The sequence below is a fragment of the Dermacentor albipictus genome, chromosome 7 (assembly GCF_038994185.2).
Source record: "Dermacentor albipictus isolate Rhodes 1998 colony chromosome 7, USDA_Dalb.pri_finalv2, whole genome shotgun sequence".
NCBI classification, from domain to species: Eukaryota; Metazoa; Arthropoda; class Arachnida; order Ixodida; family Ixodidae; genus Dermacentor; species Dermacentor albipictus.
This window is the reverse complement of record NC_091827.1, coordinates 32,904,101-32,921,878: the sequence shown is the minus strand read 5'-3', so window position 1 is coordinate 32,921,878 and position 17,778 is coordinate 32,904,101. Positions and strand designations below refer to the sequence as shown.

Sequence of the window (17,778 nt, the reverse complement as noted above, 5' to 3'; positions counted from 1 at the left end):
TTGGTCGCGCGCGGCGTTCTCATATTATTAACTCGTGACAGCAGCTATTGCGTTTAGACGCAGTGTTAGGCTAATAATAATAATAATTAGGCTGCACTGTCTTCGGGATCGGCCCATACTCTTCGACAGATGGATACCCGCAAAATGTGTAGGTGCAGTCCTCTTATAATATTGGTCGGTTTACTGACATACGTAACAATCGTCTTTGTTGCCCTGTCCCACTGATACCTCTTTCTTTAAGGAAAATAATTGAACTATGGGGTTTTACATGCCAAAACCACGATGGGTATATAGCAGATAACAGGTCTATAGCAGAAAACCACGCGTAGCAGATCAGGTCCGCGCTGGGGAGTTCGGGCACAATAGTTCGCGCGCCGAACTCATTCCGTCACAACGGCGATGAAGCTATAGGATGGCGGCGGTTTCAGCACAAAGCCCGCTTCATCGAACGCATCCTGGCTGAAGCGACGAAGAGTGGGGCATGCGCGTCTTGTTCCCCGGTCGTAATTGGGTGGCAATCCTGCATTGCAGCTCGCCATTCTTAACAGGGTTCTCATCTCGGAAGGGGATCCTATGAAGATTTGAAAGGAGGCCACTCCCACGGGGCATCAGTTTCTGATGGGGCGTCCCAATGCGCCTATTCAATGTGGACGCCTTCGGGTTGAAGGGCATCCTCATCTACAGAGGCGGTCTATGCGAGCTGATGTTCACCCTCCCATTACAAAATTGCCTTAGAAGGACGCGGACTTCCCCAAAGGTTAATGGCGACACGTCGCACACCGTCTCTTATTCGGTGCTTGCCGGCTATTTTTAATGGCGTTTGTGGAGGACGTAGTAGGCGTACCTAGTTGTTTATTAATGAACAAATACGTGTATGACGAATATACGAAGGAAGAAAACAGCTGCTGGTCGCATTGTACTTGGTTAGCAGGCTTCTTGGCGCTTAAGTGACGACACGACTCTACGACGGGCCGGAAAATATCGTGCGCCGATCCTTTGGTCGTACGTTTAGAAGCGCTCAACATGGTATAAAATAAATTAATCAATCAATGAATTGCCGACCTATCGCACCGCAGGAAAAGAAGAAAAGTGCCTGCGGGTAAGGATGGAGAAATCAATCCGGTGGACTCCGCTGCGTTTCTTTGACACGTCAGTCAATCAACCGATTAAAACAGTCAATGTGATGCTACTCGGGAAGGAACAAGAAACAAACAAGAAAGAAATACGTGCATGTGTGTAAGACAACTCCACTCCCCCCTGTGCAAGTGGATAAACAGTGAATTGGTGCGGACGTCAGACAAGTAACACCACCCCAATAGACGTTAGACGACGTCACACACGCACAACCTCCAAAAGCGACGTACTCATGTGCGCACGCTCATGTGCGAAAGTGCGGCATACGTCCTCATTATTGTGGGCCGTCCGCCAAGCGCAAGTGGCTTATTGAACTAAATTATGGTTTAAAAGTAAATTGCATCAGAAATTGCGAGAAGTGTGACTTACACACAAGCTGCAGACATGATAGCTTCGGGTTGTTGACGGGTGGGGCCACGGTCCGAGTATCTTCGACTCGCAGAACGGTCTCAGTCCAGTCGGATCACATAGCGCTCCTTTTAAAGGAGCGCTATGTGATCCGTTGTTGTTATAGTATTAGAAAATAACAGTCCTGCTACGGGCAAAGGGTTTCGAATGAAATTGCACGTTGGTTAACGACCCCATCGCAACGTTGTCATTTCAATGAAGCACACACAATGCTTCTTTCATTCGCGAGTTGTTTAAAGTATAGCCTCTATGTTTTCGATGTCCTGGGTAATTTTTCTTCAGATTGTGTTGCTTTAGAATGCTGATATTCATCAAGAAAAAAGCAGAAAAAATTAACCCCACCCTCTTATCAAACGTATTTCCTCATCTTGGGAGGTCCGCTTTCGAGTATTTTTCCTTATTTCGTAGTTGAAGCGGATCAGACTCAGCGTCCACTTTTTTTTTACTCTTGGCAGCTTGATCCCATTTATTTCTGTATTCGCGTAGGGCCTCATCTCACTTGTCCTTTCTCCGAAATTATTATATTTTTTCTTGCTATATTGTTTCTGAACAGTGCTAGTCGGTTATTACTTGTTTCTCCTAATCGGGTTCTCGGAAACTTTAGTTTGTCCATTTGTCCATTTTGTCCACTTTAACACTGTTAAAGCCCAACCTTTATTCCCCTTTTCTTGTTTTTTCTTTCTTTCTTAGAACCTTCTTTAAATTCGGCACTCGTCTCTGCTTGGCTCTCGTTTGATCTCATTACGGCTCCTTCCCTATTGGACACAGTTATACTTCCTGACTCGAAATTAAACCTGTTTCAATCGATCCTCTCGTTCTCGGGCTTTTCTTTTCTCTCTATAACGACACTCTGTCTATATATGGTGCATTTTGCTGTTTCTCATATTGAGTTTGGCTCCAGGACGAGTGCATTTTCTCAGGAATAGGAATTGCCAGAAATTCCGAATTTCTTCTTACACCTAACATGAACGTGGCCAGAAACTTTCTTTCGCGGGCCATCGCTGGCCTCTCAATTCGTTTATTCGCTGCCACTGCTTAGCCTTCTTGTGTCCAAAACTTGCCGGCGCGAATTCCGAGAAATGGACTTTCTCTCCTGTAAAGCGTGCTTTGACTGTTAGTCCTTCCTGCCATGCAAAGAAGCACGTTATTGCCTTATGCGATGTTTGCTTAGTTATCCCGTGCATTTAAGCTTTCGCTCTCACATTTAAGCACTTTGTCTGGCCAGGAGATGCTGGTATTCTGAAGTATTCTTTTACTCTTCGCTCTAACCAGGGTTAGCTTGTGTGGTTAGAGTTTGGCGAATTACGTTGTGTGCGTCTGAGAATGATTTCTCGGCTCAGTAGATAGATCTAAGAGAGCGCCGAGGATTACGGCGAACTCCGTGGATAAATTAAATGTAGTATGGCGGACGTTGCTTGTTGCGTCGTGTAATGGGTCTTCGTACTTTTCTGGGTCAATTAGATTCTGCTTAACCTGGTATTGTGATGAACTCGACTGTAAGGCAAGCTTTCGCGCAAGGTCGTTGCCTAGCTAGTGGAAGCGTAGCCGTTTTCATAAACAGTTCATATATGCACATATCAGGCCTTTGATGTGATGTTGCGTATAAACGTTGCACCCACCATGAAACTAGGCGTAACAGCCGTGTGCAAGCACGTACGTTCCACGTTTGAATGATGACGAGTATCACCACTGGCTTGGCTGATATGCGATGTGAGGAAGCGCACTTTCAAATTAGGTAATCTTTTGTGAAGAAACGAATTAGGTTACATCTCGGGGTTCTAGGAACTTCTTTAGCTTTGTTTCTTTAGAGTTTCGACTTATGTACCGCGAACATTCACCATGGTTCCTCTTCTGGTCTCTCCGCTGAAATTTTATATTTATATAATTCCTAATGAATGAATGAATGAATGAATGAATGAATGAATGAATGAATGAATGAATGAATGAATGAATGAATGAATGAATGAATTATTAGTGGCAAATCCATAATCGAGTAAAAATTTAAAGAAAAGCTTCGTGTGCGCTGCGTTCTCGCCAATTTGTTCGCGTTGAAGCGAGAGGCAGCACGAAGGTCCATTCGCTCGCTGCTGCTTCCGCGCTTCCTCACGCCACTGTTTTCTGACAACGAGTATCCGCCGTCATCGAGTGAGAAATCTTCATCTTTGCTTGTGTACGCGTGACATCGGGCTTGTTAATTTAGTCAGTAAGGGCTTGTTTACAAGGTTATGCGGCCGATCAAAGTAATATTGTTAGTCTTAATAGCTGTATAATAATTTGCTGTGGCATCCTCTCGGGCGAAACCGCGACTTTTGATGCCGTGAATCTTTTGTTCTAATTTATTTTGGTACGTTTTAGCTATAGGCACCCATGCACATGTAAGTATTCTGATTTCCCCGGAATGCAGTAGTCAATTAGCACGCTTCGTTTATTGCTAGCGAAAATACAGCGATGTCAAACCAAATGTGTAGTTAAGACGTGAATAGTTCTGATTTGTTCTGGTACGTTCAGCAATAAGCCTCTGGTCACATATAAGTATTCTGATTTCCGCATAATTAAACATTTGATCCACTCGCGACAAATACAGCGACGTGAAATTGAAAGTGTGTTTGAAACGTGAACTCAGTGGGTGGTCGATAGAACTTTGCTCGGTGTGCCTCTGCTGCATTAAGGCAAAGCGAGAATAATGTCTCGCGCGTGTATGCCTTTCTTCGTAGCACGTTCCGCCGCATTAGTTTAGAATTAGTTAGGCTTCTTTTCAAGGCGAATAGCTTTCTTTGGCTCTTTCGGCTGTTTTCGCGGTAGGTCGCTTGGGAGCCTAGTCGGTTCAATATTAGGCGCTGGTACTTGTTTCGCGAGACAGGAATCAGACGAACACAAAAAGGAAGGAACATGAAGAAAGCTTGAGTGCCAGCTACCAAGTGTTTTGTCGGATGGCCTGACTCGGAAAGGGAAACATTCATTCGGTCTCTCTTGTTTCCTTTCTTCATCATACTCCGGCTTTCTCTGTCTAGCTGGCTCTCTCGCTCTGCCACTCGCTCTCGTTCTCTTTCTGTTCTCTCGCTCTTTTCTGTTTCTGTTCTTTCTGGTCGTTGTCTTCTTGTTCAGCTGGCTCCGATGCCACTCATCATGCCAGCGTTCCCATACTACCCCCCTCTGCGAAGGTGCTGACGGCAGTGATGCTCTGCCAATTTTGGAAAGGGTAGAACCTCGCCGGAAGCGGCAAGGATCCTGGCCAGTAGATGGCTAAACAGAAAAATTAACCTAATTTGGACCCCCGCACACACGTCCGTTCCTGGCAACGAGGCAGCCCACCAGTTAGCCTGAGCTCTCTACTTCCGGGTGGCTGTGGAGCCGCCCGACTGCTGGAATACTGACGAGCGTCTGGTAAATTATACGGAGATTGTTCAAAATTATCGGCTACGCAGGAGACTGGTGCCACCACCGGATAAAAGACTGAACAATAGGGAGGCAGACGCATGGCGGCGCCTGCAAGCTGGGAACTTCGTAAACCCGGTCTGGGCATACCATGTTACACAAGAAATAGAAAAACGATATAAGTGCAAACACTGTGGAGCAAGAGGGACACTCGACCACATAATCTGGGAATGCGCTAGCTCCCCAGGGGCTAAAGCAAACATAAATTGTAGGGAGTCCTGGGATGCCCTGCTGCGGAGCGAGGACCCTACTCCACAGCAACACGCCATCCGCCTGGCGGAAGAAGCCGCGAGAGGTCAAGACCACTTTGCCTGCTTCTAATCGCAGAGGTCCCGTCCCCCGTCCCCTAGGCCTGTGTGTCGGGAACGGGGGTCTCCTTATCCGGCGGTACAATGAAGTCGCGATCATCATCATACAATTCGTGCGCTGATTTCGTTCTAAAATTATTTGCCTCAATGTATCTCGAGATGAAAACACGTATCACGTAACCTGTATAGTACCAAACAATTTTTTTTTAAATGCGATTAGCACTCTTTGTCTACGTCATGTGTTTTCAGCCTCTCTATGTACCCATCTATCCTCTTGCGCCGACATAGTGGCCCAAGTTTACAAATTAAATTCTGGGGTCTGTCGTGCCAAAACCACAATTTCATTATGAGGCACGTCGTAGTGGGGACTCCGGTTTCATTTCGACCATCTGGGGTTGTTTAACGTGCACCTAGTGCATGTTAAACATATTTTTTTTGCATTTTTCCAATTTCGCTCCCATGGAAATGGGAGCGAAATTTGATTTCATCCAGCGACTTCGCATTTGACCCAGCGACCTCGTGCTTAACAGCGCGACGCCGTAGCCACTAAGCAACGACGGCGGCGGCATTGCCCTAAGTTGTCTAACAGCTTAGGGCGCTAGTTATCAGCTCGTGGTCATGAAGCCATCGAAGTCGTTCCGTAGAAGTCATTCCATCGTCATCATTCCAGCTTCGTGATGTAGCTCTCGTGATTCCGTAAACGTCACGCTTTTTGTGCCGACCCAGCGATCCAAGTTCTCTTCAGCTTGGACCGCTAAGCATGTGTTCGCTTTCGTGATGCCGCCGGGTTCCTTGCGGGGCCGTCATTGCAGCTTTTTTCATCCGACTCTCGTCATGCTGTCGTCGCGCCGCAATCGTTGTAGTACGGGCTGCCTGATACAGTCTTCGCCAGGCCATTGTGGTCACGCACTCATCGTCAACATTTTTAGAGTGTATCAACCTGTCAGAACCCACATTTTCTTGAATATTTCCTTAAACAGTGTTTCCAAGTGCTTGGCATTGTGTAAAATTCATTTCGTTTCATCAAATGTGTGTCTGTGTAGGCTGTTTACCTAAATGTTTATCCTCAACCTCGTGTTCTGATGGGTACTGATTGTTTGCATCACATTTTAGGTTCTTATGCGTGTTTCACGCTACTAAACATTGTATAAATTTCGTTACCCTTTTCTTTCTTTCTTTCTTTCTTTTTTCTTTGCTTCTGCTAGATGTTTTTTTTATGGTTCCTAATGCCTTCATATATTTACATTGTACAGATTTCAATCATGCTTGAACTTTTTCGTCCCCCCCTATGTAATGCCCTAACGGGCCCTTAGGGTACTCAAATAAATAAATAAATAAATAAATAAATAAATAAATAAATAAATAAATAAATAAATAAATCCCATTGTCCTCATACCGTTGTCATGCCATCGTCCAGATTGTGTCGTCAAACAGTCGTCGTTACGCATTCGTTGTCATGTCGTTGTTGCGATGACGTCGCGGCCGTACCTTCGTCGTCATTCAAACTTCGACATCCGACTTTTAATTTGCCATCATCATCATCACGCCGTCGCCTTCACACAGTCATCATGATACCGTTGTCCGTTGTCATCATACCATTTTCATCATACTGTGCAGTCGAGCGATCCCCCTTGCGACGCAAATTCCACGGTCGAGCAGTAGACATTGGTCGCCCTGGATGAGGCCTTCTGCGTCTGCGGATGTTTCGGTGCCGACGGAAATGACAATGCTGGAGCGAGGCGAGATGCTGACTTGATCCTCTAGCACACCCGAGGCATGGTTAATTAGGGCATGTTTAATTAAAGTAGCGTCAAATAAGGCACTCGAACCCGCGACATTTGGTGGGAGAAAGCAAGTAATAAGAAGCGGCAACGCATTCCAATGAGAATGTCAAGTAATTTAATGAATGTCTCTTGAGTGCTCAGGCTTTCGCCTTCACCCTCTTTTGCCTATGCTAAAGCGACTGTCTATTTTTGGGTGAACCCGCACCCAGCAAAAGAGGTAACACTCAGGACAATGATAGCGGCGACCGCGTTCGTGGATCGTCGAAATCTGATCTGCGGGTCAGACTCATCGGCTGTTTATACTTTACTCGATCTTCGAATGTTCCAGTGTAATCACTGGTGATAGCACAACTTAGAGCATGTACAACACTGTCGCGTCGTGAATGCAGTCTGATTACAAGAGGTTCGGTGACAACACAGACTACAGGTACAATCGGCTGCAACAATCAAGAATGATCTTACACATGCAGGCGCTTCTTGCGCCGAGTGATAACGTTAAACATTTGTTAGTCGATGGAAAGCGGTTGCAGGAAAGTTAAAAAAGTATGCGTGTTAATATTTAATTAATGACTTCACTAGAGCTTCGCTTCACCTTAATTACCAGAAAGCGCAGGACCATTTTTTTATGGTGTATAAGATCACACGTATGAGGCGCAGTTTCCGAGTTTATGGCTGGATAATTTGTTTTGATATTTTTGTAATTCTTCGTAGTGGTGGTGGGGAGGGGGGTAGGGGGTCTTTTGATGGGAAAGAGGCGTTTAATATTTGTACGTGATGACAGTCGAATCCGATAGTCTGGATTATTTCCTCTGTGTCCTCTTGTTCCTCTGACTCGGGTATTGCCTTTAGCTATGAGGGTAAAAGCACTGAAAGGTAGCCAATGGCACTTTTACGTGGAGAGAGAAGAGACGGGCTGAAACTTGAAACACTATGTTTTCATGGCCGAGACGTTTGCTTGTTTTCATCGTGACCTGAGCTCTGATTGTGTCCTGTGAACGTGGGCTGTCCCTACATTTATTTATCTTGCTACCTCCCATTCCCCGATACCACAATGCAGGGTAGCAAACTGGATTTTCAGCTCTGTATCAATTCCCTGTTTTTCTCTTTTCTATCGGCTCTTTCTCTCTTTTCTCGTTTGCCGACTCATGCTTGCCTAATTGATTGATTGATTGATTGATTGATTGATTGATTGATTGATTGATTGATTGATTGATTGATTGATTGATTGATTGACGTTAACACCCCAAAGCAAAAGAGAAGCTATGAGGGTCGTTTTAGTTTAGAGCTCTGAATTGATTTTGACGATCCGTGTTTCTTTAACGTACACGCAAAGCGTTGTTGGATTTCCCTCGCCCTTTCCCATTTGCTCACGGCTGGGGCATCGAACCTGCTACCTCGTTCTCAGCATTGCTGCACCGGCACTCTATAAAGAACAATCAACTCGTACGATCACGGAAACGTTTTTAATGTTTTCTAACGCTGTAAGAAGCGAAAAGGCAGCATAATTACGGATTGGGTCTCCATTAAGTCGTCGTACTGAGTCACAGTTCGTAATCGGAACATGGATTTTTATAAGTGCAAATAGGCCCAATGATAAAGGGTGCGAACGTGCAAGCACTTGGTTTCACATTTTGTGAAGGCTGAAGTTTCTGGTAAGCACTACGTAGGTACATTGAAATATGACAGCACCATCAATCATCTGCATGTCATAAGTCGCGAAGCTGGACGTTTCCACAGTTGACACAAGCCGGAATTTGCTATGTCAACGTTAATGCTACGTTAATGTACGTTCTATTTAACAGTGCATTTTGCTGTAGGCCTGACAACTGGCTTGGCTTACCTTCCTTCAGCGACAGGCGCAAAGCAATGATCACGTACTTGTTGTGGTAGGTGCATGAGTCTCTAAGGAGGGCGAAATCGAATAACAAGTTACGCTCCGTTAGTGAATTAAGCTGGTTTAGGCTGTGACTCTTACTGTGAGAAAAGAATTCGTAAACGAATAAAGAATCGTAAAAGAAAAGCTAGGGTGATGACAGCGCCGTTGTTTCCACACCTGTTCGTCGTGGCCGGATATATCACGACAACGTCTACTGGAGAACGATTTATTAATTATATGACTACACTACATTCCGAAAGAACCGACGACACAACTGAACAAGTTTCGAGAAGTTACCTCCTAAAAAAGACTGAAATCAGAAATTACCTTTAAATTTGTTAAGTCGTATCGATGTGCATGAGCCGTGTTTCCGGGGCAAAATTCAAGAAAGAAGAGGTTGATCTCAGCTTATCGAGTAACAAACTTTTTTTCAGAGCCATAGGAATAACAACAACCCCCCTCCCCTCCCTGGAAGAACATTAGCGCTCATTTAATGCTAGCCGTTAGTGTTCCTTTAAACTTTGTAACAGCCATTCCCTCATAGCTTGTTTATCCTAGCGCGCTGCTCAAGGTACTAATACAACCTTGACCAAGTGGAGGGCATGGTCTCGAAGAAGGCAACTTGTTTCGATCTGATTTTCCGTCCGTAAGATGGCGAAGCTGGCTGTTTTAGGAGCCGCCGTTAAGCTCCTTGATACCAAGGGCAAAGAAACAATATTGTTGTACTAAAAGGCTGAAAATTTAAAGAAAACTCCCGCCTTTGTTAAAGAGAAAGCGGATAACATGAGGAGGTCGACGAGAACGCGGAGAGAATCAAGCGTCCAGCAATTTTATTTCATCGCGCGGTCCCTCAACTTTTTCGGAGCCGATCCCGAGCACGGAGCCGTCAGTTCGGTTTCAGCTTTGGCTTTGGCTTCCGCATTTTACCGTCACACGACCTTGCTTCTTCTGGTAGCCACTGTTCCTTTTTCTCGTTCGCTATTTTAAACGCCTTCGCTTTTGATTGCGTTCATTGCAGGGTTTTCGTGTTTTCATGCTCTTGTGACCGGGTTGAACTGACCGCCATTGACGCATGGCTCTACTTTCCTGTCATCCGATTACTCTTCTCTTCTCAAGGGCTCTTGGCTCTCAGTCAACGTCTTTACCTCTAACGTTTCTTTATTGATTTTTTTCTTGCTGCTGTCGTCGCCAGTGCCTATGGTTAACTTGATGCTCCTGTTTTAGAGCGCAGCTCTTTGGCGTCCGTTCCTGGGTTTCGCGTCGTCGTCGGCGTTGTCGTCGGCCTCGTAACCAGCTCCGCCCCCCTTTCATCCCCCCAGCGCTAGCAGCGACCGACTGATACCGCTGGATGCCGCTGACGCCGCTAGAGAGTCAAGATAACGTGACTGCATAGAACACCGTCGCCGCCATGCAGAAAGAGGAGGAAAGGGTCCCCCCTCCCCCCCTGTTCTTGTGTGGCGGATAGGGTGCTCTTCAGTTGCCGACGCGCCGGTTATTTCACGTAGGCCCCGGCACGTCGACGAATACGTGACCACCTTCCCACGGCTAGACCTGGTTCTTAGCGCTGCGGAAGCGAGGGTATCATATTGTTTGTGTCGGCATCGGCGGCGTTGTCCCTGAAACCAACTCCGCAGCTGGGGTTGACTCACTATCGGCGTCAGCGGCATCAGTCAGTCGCTGCTATCTCTTCCCTCCTCCCTTTATCGTGTTGTCCGCTTGCTGCGCGCGCTTCTGCCCCCATCGTTTGCCGCTGGGTGTACACGCCGCTCCCCTCCCCCCTCTTCCTGCGAGTCTCCGGTTGTCAAAGCGCCGGCTCGAACTTAATTCCTTTCTTCGCTCCTCCTCCAATGCAACCCCTGTGCGGTGGCAATCAGAGAGCCAGATCGGTGGCGGCGGATCTGTATATGTGCACCGCCCGAGCCGAAATTGCCGCTGCCGTTCGCCACTGCGAAATTATCTGCCAGTTCTTTCTGAGCCATGAGCGAGACGACCGATGGAAGTCCTCCGTCTGCTGCTGCTGCTGCTGCTGCTGCTAAACGAGCTGCCAGAGCAGAGGCCCAGCGCCGTCGCCGTCAGAATCCAGAGGTGCGTGCCGCCGAAGCAGAAGCTTACCGTCGCCGCCGTCGAGATGATCCAGGAGTACGCGTCGCCGAAGCAGAGGCTAAGCGCCGCCACCGAGAAGACCCTGCAGTTCGCGCCGCCGAAGCGGAGGCTCATCGCCGCCCTCGAGAGCAACCAGCAGTAAGCGAGGCTGAAGCAGAAGCTCATCGCCGTCGCAGAGAAGACTCTACCGTTCGCGATACATGTGTTGCTCGATTTCTTTGCCTCAATCTATCGAAAAGGTGAAACAGCTTATTTGCTGCGCTCAAATTTCGCATTAGGAAGTAACGTAATCGTCGGTAATTTTTTCTTTCTTCTTTTATGCGAAGCATATTACGAGAGCTCAACCCAGCTCCTCAGGCGCGGCGGTGTCGCCATGAAACCACGTGACACCGTGACGTCACGACAGAGGAGAAGTGGCTTTGGCTCAACTCTTGCAAGACGGGCTGGGTGGGAATCGAACCAGGGTCTCCGGAGTGTGGGACGGAGACGCTACCACTGAGCCACGAGTACGATGCTTCAAAGCGGTACAAAAGCGCCTCTAGTGAATGCGGCGTTGCCTTAGAAACGAGCTGTTTCTAAGGCGTGCGTCTCTTGCTCAGGCGCACATTTCGTTGCCGCGCCGAACGCTGCTTTGCTCGACGCTCACCGCGTCCAATGCGGGGCGCGTAGTCGCTGCCCTGTAGCCCATTGTCTTACACCCCTTGGCGGGTCGACGGGAACGCTGTCGCGTTCCACTCTTGAAGGCGAAGCAGTAATGCATGAGTTGTTTCTTCGTCTAGCCGAACCAAATATAGCCAAGCAACAGCAGTTCACCAGGCTAAACAGTGGTTCAACAGCTAAAATAAAGGCTAGTATGCTTCGCATCCTGGGCTTAACCTTACCTAAGCCACAGCCATTTTTCGGTCATTCCTCCTTTTCCGCTTTACACCTGGCTCTTGCATCTCTTTTTGTGTTCCGTTCACTTTTCACAACACCAAACATTTTGCTGCGCTAGGTAGTTAGGGGCGGGAGGGTGGGGCAATCATTTCCAGCATGCTCGATGACACAAAGCATGTCCAAAGCCGTGCAGAGATAACATAACGCCTATGAGGGTATTAAATGAGTATTTCTGCATTCAACTTCCCTATTTATTCAGGGTGTTTATATGCGCCCTATAAGGAAGTCTGTTTTTACGCCCATAAAGGCATTCACCTGCTTTGAAACCCGCCCTTATTATCCTTATTACTCCAAGACATCTTCTTCGGGGTGCTTGCCTAATAACAATGGTTTTATTTACATCTTAAAGGTGCTTGCCTGGCGATGTATGCGTTTACTCTCTTAATAGTGCTACAATTTTTACTTTCTAGGCAGCATAATCCATCAGTCAAGTGTGTATTTCTTTCTATTTTCTTTTATGCGAAGCATATTACGAGGGCTCAACCCAGCTCCTCAGGCGCGGCGGTGACCATGAAATCACGTGACACCGTGACGTCACGACAGAGGAGAACCGGCGCTCCAACTCCCGCCGTCGCTCGCGGCGTCGCGCCCTGCATCGGACGCGGTGCGCGTCGAGCAACGCAGCGTTCGGCGCGACAACGAAATGTGCGCCTGAGCAAGCGCCGCACGCCTGAGCCGAAGTTATGCGAAGCATATTACGAGGGCTCAACCCAGCTCCTCAGGCGCGGCGGTGACCATGAAATCACGTGACACCGTGACGTCACGACAGAGGAGAACCGGCGCTCCAACTCCCGCCGTCGCTCGCGGCGTCGCGCCCCGCATCGGACGCGGTGCGCGTCGAGCAACGCAGCGTTCGGCGCGACAACGAAATGTGCGCCTGAGCAAGCACCGCACGCCTGAGCCGACGCCGACGACACCGGCTTTTCTGCGACACGAGCTCCTTAACGCTGTCGCGTTAAAATAAAGGCTAGTATGCTTCGCATCCTGGGCTTAACCTTAGCTAAGCCACAGCCATTTTTTTTCTTTAAGCGACCTTTTTTTGCCTTTTCCTTGGGATATGGTAATCGTCGTTTCCTCGTCGGGTATATTTCAGGATATATCCGGGATATCCGAGCTAACTTTAGTCAAACTTCAAAGAATGGGCCGAAGCATTCTAGGAACCTATATGAATAGAACGTTTAGAACAATGCATATAACGCATGAGGTCGCATGAAATCGCATGAAATATTAGGTGCAGGGAGCCCTGACTATAGCACTGCACGGGCCCGGGTAGGCCCGAAAACCCGGGCCCGGCCCGGCCCGCGGGCCTTGCTCAGGTCGGGTAAGCTATCTGTGTTGTGAGCCCGGGGCGGACTAGACCCAAGCAGCTTCGGGGTCGGGTAGGGCCCGGGCCTCGCTCAGGACCCTGATAGGCCCTGGTCTCCATGAGGCCCGTAATAGGCCAGTTATGCTATTGGTGACTTTTGAAAACTGCCTGTTATAGGTAGGAGAAACTTTATTTCCTCATTGTTAGGTGGGCCGATTAGGACTGGTTTCTTCAGGCGGGGCAGATGGCCGTCAGTGGAATGTTTGATGGCGACCTCTTCAGCTCGTTCTGTGGCCTGGAGTTGCATGTCCAGGATACAACTGTGCAGCACCGCCTCCCATGCTTCAAGACAGGGAGAGAGGCCGTCAGGTTAAATGGAAGCTTGTCCGCACACTTTGCCCCCCCCCCCCTCGCCACCCGCTTCCGCTCTAGCTAGCTTTTTATCACGTGAGCTATCTCACGTGAGCTATCTTTTGATCACGCTGGAGGACGGCGTAACTATGTGGCAAATGTAGCACAGGCTATCATATCGCACGTTAACGTACGAGTGTAATGGGTTGAATAAATAATCTTTCTTTCCATTTTGCCTGTTCATTTGTCAGCAACAACGCGAGACCCAGTCAAAACTATCTCTAGAAAACGTCCTGTGTCGCGGTAGTGCCTTAACCATTACCGAGAATTGAACCATGCCTCGCTTGCGCCCAAGGACTAACGCGCTGAACCGGGCCGAGTCAGGTCGAGCCAGACCCAAATCATTCGGTCCCGGGCCGGGTACGGGCCAGGTTTCAAACTACCGAGTCGGGCTCAGGCCGGACCCGGGCCTGAAAACATGGCCTGTGCAGTGCTCTAGCCCTGACCCCACATAAACCTTGTGATGTGCCAGTGTGACGCGAGGGATATAGAAGCTGCGACCTTTGCGGTGAAAAAACATAAGCATTGCGTGAAGTTTCACGTTGTATAGGATGAAAGTAAACAAAATATTATGCAACCCCGTTATTCGTATTGCACTTATTTAGCCACTTCACTAAAACTTCGCTTCACATGGACTCCCACATGAGCGTTCAATCTGCATAATTTTCTAAATGGTTGAGTGGGTAACCACATGCAAACAAGTTTTAATTAATTCGCGTCTAAAGACCAGGGAACGTTGGCACAACGTCTGGTATTTATCAAAACGGTCTGAAAGGTAGCGATTACCAACAAGCTAACTACTATTGCATGACTGCTTTTTGTTGTTGGTCCTTGCTCGTTTAATTACCTCCCCATCGACCAGGATCGGTCTTTCAACCGTAATATTTATAATTCTAGACATCAGGAATTATGTTGATCTTCTTGGATGTCTGTATAGATAATTTCTTTTTCTTTTGTCTTCTCAATTTATTTTTATTTTATTAATAGTTTGACAACAGCAATAGTGCTTTCGGTGCAACAGAATGTTAAGGTTCCGTCGAAGATGTTGCAGAAACACAGAAAGGTAATCAAATGCACCATCAACGTGTAGACGTTACAACGTTGCTCCTGGTTTGAAGAAGCATAATCACGGTAATATATTATTAACCCCCGTATGCAGAGATGCAACTTAAGTCGAAGCACATGCTTGACTTGATTTAGATGAGGCCTGGCGTTAACGTGCCCAAAGACGCTCACTGCGTTTCCTTGGGCGCGTTCCCGATAGGCGTCACTCGGATCAAGTCAAGCATGTGCTTCGACTTAAATTGCATCTCTGCATACGGGGGTAAGTCTAGAAGCACAGTTCATGGTACCGCTCAGGCTTAGTCGTTTGATGTGCTGGCAATCTTGTATTTTCTTAGCTCCCATCAAAATATCAAGTCTATGGCCTAAATAAATTGTGTTTCTCAGTCCCTCTTGAGCACATTTTCCTTCGACTATGTTCAATTTTGCCATAGCAAGAAACTTGTCGTCGTGAAAAATTTAAGTGAGTCATATTCCTGGGGTCTTATTTTGTATTGAGTATTTGTTATGTATGGTGACTGGGCGCATGGGCAAAATAATTCGGGTTTCGTTGTGCCTAGAGGAATGCGGCGGTTGACAGAGGGAAAAGCGGACGGTCGCGAAGCGGCCAAGTTTGTGGAAAGAGAGGCTCACACTTGACCACCTGGTAAATGTTTATCAACGTGGGCAGCGAGTATCAAGCGATGCCGACGTCAATTTCACCCTTAGTGCACCGGTTTCTGTGCCTAATTGCTAGGAATGAACTTCTTTTTTTTTATAGGGATTTGGCAGATTTTAGGAGAAAAGGCGACAGACAGAGCTTGCTGACATTAATGGAATGTTTGAGATGCCTGTTTCCTCTCTGTCCTCTTTCTAACTCCTATCTCCCGACCCCATTGTAGGGTAGCAAACCGGAGACTAATATCTGGTTAAGCTCCCTGCCTATCCCCTTCAGCTCACTCTCTAGAGATGCTTGCCTGGCTGACGACATGACATGCTACGCCAAGTGCCATGCGAAAAATATTACGCACACTTGGGTAAAACACACGCAAAAGTGGCTCATACACCCTCGGATACGCGTTCACGATTTGATGAGGTTATAACATCTATCCACAAGGTTTGAATGATTCCCTTTCCTTGGCGTTGAGCTCTGCAAAATGTCTCTGCAAACACAAACCAACAGTGATACTCCTGTGCGCTCACGCTGCTCTTCCTTATCATTCTTTTCTTCCTCAGGAAACGCGCAAGCATCTGACAAAAGATCCCACAGGCGTCATTTGTATGAAGGCCGGCCATGGGGTAAGTGTGTCGTTCACATATTTAGCAACATTTCAATTTGACGCCTTACCAATTTAGCTGAAGTTGAAGTAGCTGGATCTCTGATTAGCGCCATTCCATACTTTTTTTGTGCAAAAATTGCTGAAAATCAGTAAAAAAAAAGATAGGCACGAAAGCTATGCCTTTCAAATTGAGGTACATCTCCTTCATAAATCTTTTTTTCTTAATTTAAGTTAAATCTTGAGCTGTAGAGGAGTAAGGCATGCCTTTGTCAGTCTATTTTTCTAATTTCTTCTGACTTTTTCGTTATTTGTTCTGGGCGGCAATGCGTAGCTCTGAGAATGACGTCCCATCGCTAGCTTTGTCGCGTGAGGTAATCGATTGACTGCGAGTTGTATGGAGGCAATGTGCGGGAACGTGGGTTGTGGCACGAAACAGCGCTCATCACTCTAGCGTCATCTGGAGGAACTCGGGCGTCACCCTCGGCGGCCCCTCTGCTGCTGGTGTAACGCTACACCTACAACGCCGTGGAAACGGAGGCCACTCGAAGCCAGCCGTCGCGCAGTTCTCTCTCGTTCGATCCCGCGCTTGGGCGTGCGAGCGTTTCGTTCGCACGCGGTGCTTTACCTCACTCGATGAAGGTGGCGGCTCGCGCGCGCGTCCTTCGCCAAATGCAAGAAGCGTGTTACTTGTCCTTTCGAGTGCCTCCCAGTGGGCGACTTGAATACCAGAGCGGTACCGTGGAGGGAGCTCCACCCGTGCCTAAAGCCAACTCCTCCTCCGCTATGACCTCCGGCAAGTTCTACACTTCTTCTTCTTCTTCTTCTTCTTCTTCTTTTTCTTCTTCTATGCACTTGGGATGATGTTCCTGACGACGAGTCTCAAACTTGGCGTGCCACGTAGTCACAATGGAGAATCGGACAATCATTGAGCGGTTCGCTTCCTTCCTTCCTTCCTTCCTTCCTTCCTTCCTTCCTTCCTTCCTTCCTTCCTTCCTTCCTTCCTTCCTTCCTTCATTCATTCATTCATTCATTCATTCATTCATTCATTCATTCATTCATTCGTTCGTTCGTTCCTCTCTTCTTTTCCTCATTCATAGCTTTATTCCTCAATTCATTCACTGATTGTTCCATCCACAATCCTCTCTGCCTTCCTCATCTCTTCATTCATTGATTCATTCATTGATTCATTCATTCATTACTTGCGTCCTCCTTTCATGGTGTTCTCCTTTTCAGTCTAATTATTTCAATTCTCGTTCTCCTATTCTCATGCCTACTGAATTGTGGATCCCATGACATCCCTACATTTCCTTCCTTCTTTTCCTCCTCCTCCTCTTGTGGGCCCCATGGGGGATGAAAAACTTAGGAGAGGTTCCGGCCAGACCGGCTGTGTTGGCGAATGCGTGCCGGAACTCAGGTGCTGCTTTTTCGCGAAGGAGCACTAAGACTTATGTTTCACGTATCTTCGTTTCCATGGTGACCGCCTCCGCGAAGCTCCCGCTGCCCTTGGCCTCCGAAAAGGAGATAAAGATTTTGGGTCTGGGTCTTTCGCGAAGCACGTCACGTTAGCGAGTCAAGCTGTGTTTGCAGTGCGGTGCGTGAGCTTGAAAATTGCATGTTGGGCGTGTGAGCTGCGAGCTGTCAGCGAGCAACACAGGCTCTCACGCAAATCACGGCACGTGTCTTCGTCGTCTTCTTGAACGTGGCACGGAAAAAAACAAAGGAGGGCGCGTCTGCTTCACTAAAACTCACGGAAAGT

The 17,778-nt window shown here is 47.6% G+C and overlaps 1 protein-coding gene across 1 annotated transcript in view; it reads left to right on the top strand.

Moving 5' to 3' along the window:
- Positions 1-17,778, top strand: part of LOC139047810 (ninein homolog) — a 386,852-nt gene that overhangs the window by 16,363 nt on the left and 352,711 nt on the right. Inside the window, exon 2 of the mRNA XM_070521944.1 lies at positions 15,979-16,041. Within this exon, the coding sequence (XP_070378045.1) occupies positions 15,979-16,041 (63 nt within the window). The remainder of the gene's footprint in view (positions 1-15,978; positions 16,042-17,778) is intronic.